General features: G+C 42.6%; 1 protein-coding gene across 1 annotated transcript; it reads right to left on the reverse strand.

Moving 5' to 3' along the window:
- Positions 1-672: 672 nt before the first annotated feature.
- On the reverse strand, positions 673-6,663 carry LOC310781663 (uncharacterized protein; the record flags this gene model as incomplete). Its single annotated transcript, XM_083642262.1, has 6 exons — positions 673-1,857; positions 2,678-2,946; positions 3,081-3,194; positions 4,676-4,857; positions 6,130-6,293; positions 6,658-6,663. The coding sequence occupies 6 exons, from the start codon at positions 6,661-6,663 to the stop codon at positions 1,846-1,848; spliced, it is 747 nt and encodes a 248-aa protein (XP_083498388.1). The 3' UTR covers positions 673-1,845.
- Positions 6,664-8,806: the final 2,143 nt, after the last annotated feature.

Below are 8,806 nucleotides of genomic sequence, written 5' to 3' on the forward strand. Positions count from 1 at the left end.
CCATTAGTAGTCTCTCAAAGGGGTTTTGCTCATAATTTGTTCTCACCTCATTTTGCTTTGTTTTAACAGGATCTCATTCTTCCAAAAACCGGCATGGGAACAGAGGGTGGACAAGCAACAGCTGACATTATTTCCTGCCATGCAGTGCCATGAGGAACAACCATAGCATACAATTTTTTTTTTTTTTTTTCATAGCCAGTGTGAGGGGATATGCCTCAGACTGAAAGGGGAGGAAAGTCCTTCTGATCAAGGACACTGATAGCCTGGGTAAACCCAGCCCCCAGTGACCTGCTCTCGGACCTGTTCGCAGTCACAAGTGACTGGGAACTCTGAGAGCAGGTCACGTGGGGGCTGGGTTTACCCAGGCTAGGACACTGAAGTCCTGACCCCTCCACAGCTGCTGAACACTGCCAGAGCTCCACCAGAACCACTGCTATCACCATCTGCAGCCGTACCACCCAGCCGAGTGTCCCATCAAAAAGAAAACCGTGAAACACTGGATTTTCCTAGGGAATACCCAGAACAGCAAACACAAAAAAGGCAAACGGAGCCAGAGGACCGGGAAGAGAGGAGAGAACAGAAAAGACAAGAGCAAATAGAAAAATCAATCCTGACAATGAGATGGATAAAGACTTTATTTATTTATTGAGAATTCTGCTAATAGCGGAAAAAAATGTTAACAGTCTCCTGGCTGAAGCCGCAGCCCCCCTGCATAACACAATGGAGAGAACGGGTAAAGAATGTCTTTACCATGGAAAAAATAACAGCAAGATTACAGATGAAAGTAGAAAAGTTTGATGTAAGATGGGCTCCAATAATACTTAAAGCAGTAGAGAAGGAGCCAGCACTCAAAGAAGTCCTTTTGAGGGGTTTTTTATTCCTGTTGCACCACAACGTACGCGTTTCAGCGATAGTCTTCGTCAGCGCTGACGAAGGCTATCGCTGAAACGCGTACGTTGTGGTTGCAACAGGAATAAAAAAACCCTCAAAAGGACTTCTTTGAGTGCTGGCTCCTGCTCTACTGCTTTAAGAAACTCTTGTGCCGTGCACCTAAGACTTTAATTATCCGGTGAGTGTGCGGGCTGATAGCTCCCCAGCTATATCTGCTCCAATAATACTTGCAATGTCTGACCTGTAATCACCTCTTCTTTTCTTTTTTCTTAATTTCTTTTCTGCACATTTTTCTTTTATTTATAAACATATAATGATGATTACGGTTAAATCAGAACATGTTTAGACAAATGATACAGTGAATAACAAATGTCAAAGATTACATGTATGCAATTCAAACTGTTTGTCTTATTTGTGAAATTAAAAAAAATAAGTAAAAAAAAAAAAAATCTATCTCATTTGGCAAAATTATTGAAAAAACGAATTGACTTAGTTTTGTGTTTTTGTAAGCCATGTACCGGTAGTTTATTTGGTATTCAATGCGTTGGATCTTCATTTTCACCACTGCTTTTTCACCACTGTCACTGTTGCTTCACTTGTTTTAAAAGGAAAAAAAAGTACAACCTAAATGATTCTGCTGAAATGCATGAACAAAAATACCATTGCATGAAAACGAGGCTGATGTGTGCACACCGCTTGTTTCCCTGAAGTCCACATGCTCTTGTGGTTCTGGAGGAGGACCAGTGTCTTCTGGCAGAATCTCCTCCTCCGTGGTATTTCCTACAATGTGTCACATAGGCTATATTGTGCAGGACGGCACAAAGCAGGGATGACCCCAAAAACCTGTGTCCACCGCCAGGTGGCGTCCCTGCCTCCTCTCTCCAACAGGCAGGTTTAGAGCTGTAGGCTGGACAGGTCTGCTGCCGCAGTGTCGCAGGCACAGTCCATCAGCCATCAATCAGCTACCTGAGACAGGAGAGACAGCAAGTTAGACAGAGGAACAAATCTTTGCGGTTTGCAAGACCACACGTAACAAACCGCCAGAGGTTTGACTCCAAAGGCCCGCTCAATCACACAACGGCCGGCCGTCTCACAAGGCCATTGTTTTGGTATGGCAAGATATCGCTCACCCCATACCTTGGCTTCTAGCCAAATTTGAGAGAGAGAGAGGAAGAGATCGGCACCTAGTTAACGAGCAGACCGTCTATAAACCTGAAGTATGCGTTAAGGACATAGCTGTGAGTGCGACACTTATGTTGTGAATAATTCTGCCTGGACAGATCTCCTTACTTAGGCTACATATTTGATATTTGACCAATTTATGTTGTTCGTTTAGCATAACTGACTTGCAGACGGTCTTTCTAGCTCAATAGCACCCGTTCTGGCCCGCGGGCCGTATGTTTGACACCCCTGCCCTGCTATATATTGTTTTTACTGCTGTGGTGTGTTGGTCATGTTCAACGAAAAATAGGCTAGGCATTAATGTAACTGCTTTGTGGTCGATTCTTAATGTGTAGGCTAAACATTAATATTTTTAGAGGTTAGAGGGTTCCTTGTACAATTTACAGCATTAGTTTTTATGCACAGCCTGTGATGTCCTGTAGTGCTTATCACTAAAAAAAGGAAAAAAGAAAAGAACACTCTATCATTATGAGTCATTGGAAAAAAAACAAAAAACGGTTGTTTACTACTTACATGTCACATAAGTGAATTGTATAGAAACAACTCACCAAAATTGTGATTACACAAAAAATGCCCATGAATTTCACCATGTCCCGAGCCGTACCTTGTTACCATTTTCTGAAATGACACCACTGTATGTGTTGTCAAGAGGTTCTGGAATATCAAAACTGTCCTCGTCTTCATCCTCCTCCTCAACCTCAAGACGAGGCCGCTTGGCTGCTATCTTGACAGGTGTTGTGGAGGGTCGGACAACAACGACATATTGGGTCGTATGGGTTGGAGGACATGACGCAGTTCTCTCGATGGGTGGAAACGTTTCAGGGATGGTGGTGGAGTCAACCCCTACACGTTTCAAAGACACTGTCTGTGTACCTTGGAAGAGCAATAGATACAGTTGTTAGTGGTTGATTAGAGATGATCAGACAAAAAAAAAAAAAAATGCGGGTTACATGCGCTGCAACTAATCCTTACTTTCAATATATGAAATCATCTGCCAGACCACAAACCTTTATTTCTGCCGCGTTGCTGTTTCAATGACACCTGTGTGCCAACTGTTGCGGTCACTGGGCGTCCGTCTGGCAGCCAACATGCACCATTTGGACAGTCTGAGATGGGCTGGCCTAATAACAGAGAAAATATATTTTTAATGCAACCAAATATGTCAAATACTTTAGAATATGTCATCATGAGCAATATGCTGGCCCTGGACAGCAGAAAAGAAGTAACCAAATCAAATACTAAATCACCACAGACTGAGTAATTACTATAGCCTAGTTGTGTTTTCCCTGCAATCCTCCTTTTTCACAGCTAAAATCCAGGAAGTAACACAGGTGCAAGCAAAACATTAATGAGGGCCCAGCACTGGAGCACCCAAATGGATTTGAAGTTGGAAACCCTCATTAATGTTGTGCTTGCACCCGAGTTACTTCCTGCCTTTTAGACACAAAATGGCTGCTGTGAAAAAGGTCAATTAACTTACAATGCTAAGAAGTGACACCTAATACATTGTTCCATTGCAACATCTGCGCACAGCAAAGCCCCCATTTTGGGCTGAAGGAGACACCTCTGATTGGCTGTCATGGTTCTGTGCTGTTGTCCCATTGGCCAAGGAGGCGTTTTTTTCCAGACAAAATAGCTTGTTGGGTCACGTACTGTACGAAACTGACCCTTAATGATGGATTGACGTCAAATGTATGTACAGTTGGCATCAGTTGGGATCAGTTTAGTTGCTAAACCAGCTTTGTACTGTCCCTCATAACAGTCTGAGGTAAAGTGGTTAGCACACATTTTCTATCCTCCGATGCAAACCGAAATTTGTATGGGTTTTTGCACCGAAAAAGTTGGTGTAGGGTTGTCAAAGGTATCGAAAAGTATCAATACTAAAAATTTGAAACGGATACAATACTCATTTGCAACAGGTATCGATAGTATCGACAAGTATCAATACTAAAAATCTGAAACGGATACAATACTCATTTGCAACAGTTTCAACACCAGCGGGGGGCGAGTACCCGGACAGCTGAAACGCTACTCGAGTACTACCCCGAGTACTCGCTCCCATCCCTAGTATCGTGACATCCGTAAGTTGGCGGCATGTCTAGCTCTAACTTTGGACATGTTGCAGACTCTAGTGATTTTCGCAAAGGATAAACCAATATGGTGCCCACAGCAAGAGCAGACAGGAGTGGGAGCGGTTGTGTGGGCATTATGCAAATAGCTCGCAGTCTTATGTAACAGCAGGAGCCCACTGAAAACCACTTGGCGTGTGTTCTAATACTGCATTCCACTGTACTCGGAGCTCTGGAAAAGACAAACTCCGACACAGAAAAGTGCAATGGAACAGTCAATCAAGTCGGAATTCCGAGTCGGAAACTCAGGCAACATCCACCAAAACCCAAGTTCTCCGAGATAAATGGGCCCTTCAATTGAGGTTGTGTTTATCGTAATCTCTCAAGACAGATTTTCAATTTTGTTTTGTTTTTATTTTAATCATTGATTTCCCAAGATTGTGTTTACCGTGAATATGACATAACTCGTGACGTGTCTTGGGACGTTTTCAGAAAATGGCGCGAGATCATGAGATCAGGTCACACACCCCCACCTGACGAGGCAAACTGCTCCAGGCTTTGGATAGCGCGGTACAGGTCCCTCCCAGTTGCAGATGGTCCACCAGTTCGTCTTCTTCGCTTAGTTCCATCTGCATCGATGATCCAGTCTGTGTTTTCCACTCCTTCAACAGCACTTCCGCCTTCAGCGGTGTCTGTGTCTCGGCCTTCCTCAACTCTGTCAGAGTTAAGGAAGATTTCATTGGCTACTTTCAGTGGTTGAAAATCTCCGCCGCAGGCGTTTTCCAATTCCTTTCGTTTTGCTCTAGCATTAGTGTGCGATGTTGTTATGCCCAGTTTGCTTAGCAGTGTATAAACGGATTGCTTCGCGCCGCCATACTGTAGGACACTACTCACATAATATGCAAAGGCTGATAAGCGGGGTTGCCTTCCTCTCAAAGCTATCGCGGCAGCGGCACAAGTGGCTTGGGGAGACTGGCTGGTGATTTGATCAAATACAGAAAATAGGAATGGTGACAAACGCTGGAGATCCGACAGCAAGTTTGCAAATGAAAATGTCTTCAAATCACGTGCTGACGACTGCCACAGCATAAAACCCATGTTTGGGTTACAAAGTATTTTGCACTCATCCTCTATGAGTTGAAGGATATTTTCCTTGAGATGTCCAAAAATGTCTTTGTGTCTGACTATCAGATTGGCAGCCGTTCTCCAATTTTCCTTTGAGATGTGTTCCACAATGCCCGCTGTGCGTGTGTCACATACTGTCTTTTTACCCCTAATAGTAACCTGAAAGACAAACCATTTGGTTAATTAGTAAGTAATCATTACTGTCACTATGGCTATTTAATGATATGTATCCGAATCAGCTTTATTGGCCAAGTATGTGTTCACATAAAAGGATTTTTACTGTTTTTTGTTGCTCTCAATGTACCGACGCAGAATACAGCTAAAATCAAGGACGACAAACTTTTTTTTATGCTGCTGTACTACTATGTACAGGTATAATTATACAGTAGTATATATTACAACTTGTACATGTAAACAACACTGACATTTGCAGAGAAGACAATAGTAGAATGGTTGAAGCGCGCAGAGATGCTGGAATAAATATGGAATTGTTCATGTTAAATTAGGTTAGATTATATACATGGGGGAGGTGGGTTAAGTTACCTACATGTATACAGTAATATACACAGCATGCTTAGGTTGTAGTTATAATTCAGAATTTGTAGGTACAATGGATGTTTGGTGAATGGTGATACAGGTTTATTGTAACGCTACTAACTACTAACTACTAACTAACTACTAGCGCATTAGCTTGCGCTCGTATGAGCCAGAAGCGCCCGGCTAGCGGGGTAATAACGCTACAGGGATTGTGTTCATCACAAATCTGAATTTGCAGGGCAATCTAATGGAGAGAGTCGAGTCCGTCTATAAAGACTTTAGGCTAATTGAATTTGCAATATTCAGTTTCACAATACGAACTTACCTCCAGCGTACTATGCCGTGCAGGCATCCCAGAAGTAGGCTTCGCCAGCAGGCGACTGAGGCGAGATGGAGTTGCAGTTGGGATTGGGGTGTGCGCTGGGGTCGGTATTGGTGTTGGGGGTTTGGGACGCAGTATATCCCCTGGCGTCGTAGAAGGTGTCGGGTCTAGTACTCTGTCACGTTTCTCTGACCTGGCGGACCCAGCTGCCTCGCCACTGTCGTCAGGTAACGTTAACCGTGTTTCTACGGTTGATGTTTGTGGTTCAGGACTTGTTTCCTTCTCTACTTCTTTCCATCTTCTTAGAATGGCAAGATCGCCTTCTATTCTATCAAGCGCGACAAGGCACGACCTACACATCCGACATGATCTGGAGTTATCGATAGACAACGTTAACCCTAATGGTATTAGGCGTTCGTAAACACTTTTATCGCCTGCTACCTTTTCATTTTTATCAAATATTTTTTTGGTCTTCGTTAAAACGCCTTTTATGCGCAAATGTAGCTTGCAAAAACGGCAAAAATCGCCTACCTCCATGTTTGTTTTACTCTTCGGCGCCAATGTTCGGCGCTGGTCTACTACGTCATATCCGAGTTCTTCTTCTTTCAAGTTTCCGTCAGTGTAGACGCTACTACGCGTATTACTGCCAAAGAGCATGGAAGGAAAGAGACGAAACTCCGGCCATTTTTTGAAACAGAATGCGCCTCGCAGTGGTCAGCTGCGGTAGCGCGGGCCCCTATAATCAGCCTCTCTAAACAGTAACTCAACGGGAGAACACTCTAAATTTCGTGGATTCACATCTTTTCTGGGCGTACTGTAAATCTTGATTGAAGTGGTTTAGTGCAGGGATGTAAAACAACAACCATATTGTGGAAACTAAGCAAAATTTTTCTTTTTTTTCTTTTAGTTTTTTCAAGATAAATAGTAAATGCAAAGGACCCGAGGTTAAAACCACGGCAACGCACTTCTGACGGAGTGGACGACAGCCGCATTAGCTATTTATCTTGAAAAAACTAAACAAAGAAAACGAAAAATTTTGCTTAGTTTCCACAATATGGTTGTTGTTTTACATCCCTGCACTACACCACTTCAATCAAGATTTGCAGTACGCCCGGAAAAGATGTGAATCCCCAAAGTTTAGAGTGTTCTCCCGTTGAGTTACTGTTTAGAGAGGCTGATTATTGGGGCCCGTGCTACCGCAGCTGACCACTGCGAGCCTGTGCGAGGTTCTTTTGGCGCTGTCACGCTTCCAAAAATAAAAAATGGCGGAGGCTGCTGGGCGCTGATGTTGCAATGGGGCAATATGGAGCTTTCAGTTCTTTCCATAAAAGTTCTTTGTTACTGCCCTCCGCAGGACAAGGATATAACTAACTCAAACACACTTCATAATCGGATACATACAACTCTGAATCCTGCAGGAACTGTACAACTGCTTTTGTGATCAGCTGGTGGTTCTTATTATGGCCAAAGAAAGATCTAGAGAAAATTATAAGACCCATCGGTCTGTCAAAGTTTTATAAAATATTTCCCTTTCTGTCTTATAGCTATTTGGCACATTCTAGGAAAGCATGCATAACAGTTTCAGGACATCCACACTCACACAAACCAGTAGGATGTTTTCCCACAATGTGCAAACACCGATTCAACCCCCCAATGCCCGAGCTTCAGTCTGCAAATTTTAAAAGAATCTCTCCGGGTTCCATAGAAATAAGTTAATTTTTGAAATCTGAGGCTGCAAAGAAAAGTAGTGTCTTCATTTGGTCTCCTTTTCCCATAAACCATTCTCTTTCAACACCCTTTTCTATGGAATCAGCTGTTTCATTTTCCTCAATTCCTGGAACCTGATGAAACTTGGCTTCACAGCCTGCACTCTCGATTCTAAACAAAACAAAGTCTCATTGATAAGGTCAGGCTGAGCTTTGATTTACCTCCTCATAAAGCCATCAGAGCAGCAGCTGAATCAGAGCACATGAGAACTTGATTTGGTGTTACGTCATCTGTCCACCACAAAGCCAAAAGAAATAGGCATAGTTCTGTTACAAAGAAAGAGCTTCCATGTCTAATGCGCTGGGGCCCCTATTGCAAATAAAATCATCTTGTTTTGCATTTTAAGGGTGGCCTATGAGAACATTTATAATCCAGCACACAGCACACACCAGGAGCAGATCTTGACAGTTGGAGCCTCCTTGTGAAATAGGCTACATTTGTTTGGGTTGATCTCACATTAGTGTCCCTTGTTTCTGAGCTGCTGTTCCCCCAGTGGCATCGAGTGGCATGGCATGAAGAAGCAGCTCGGATGGTCATTACAAAACAAATCCATCTGATTTATAATTATATTTATATTATCTATTTTATATTTATTTTTTCTGTCACTTTAGCCTTGTTCAAAGCTTCATGTCCATAGATAGATAGATATAGATAGATAGATTTATTTGATGATCCGTTAAAAAAAAATGCCATACATTAAATGTACATGCAATTCTAAAAAAATAGGGCATCAAGGATAACACAAAAAGTAAATAAAAAACTGAATTCCGTTGTGGTCCTTGCTCTTAGACATACAGTACATTAAATATACAGACATAGCACCACACATACTGTAGTTTCATAATAAAAGCTGGCTATCTAGTACTAAAACTAAAATTACTCTATTTACAGCATAACAAAAGAAGACTAATTA

The sequence above is a fragment of the Poromitra crassiceps genome (assembly GCF_964638095.1).
Source record: "Poromitra crassiceps genome assembly, chromosome: 8".
Classification (NCBI taxonomy): domain Eukaryota; kingdom Metazoa; phylum Chordata; class Actinopteri; order Beryciformes; family Melamphaidae; genus Poromitra; species Poromitra crassiceps.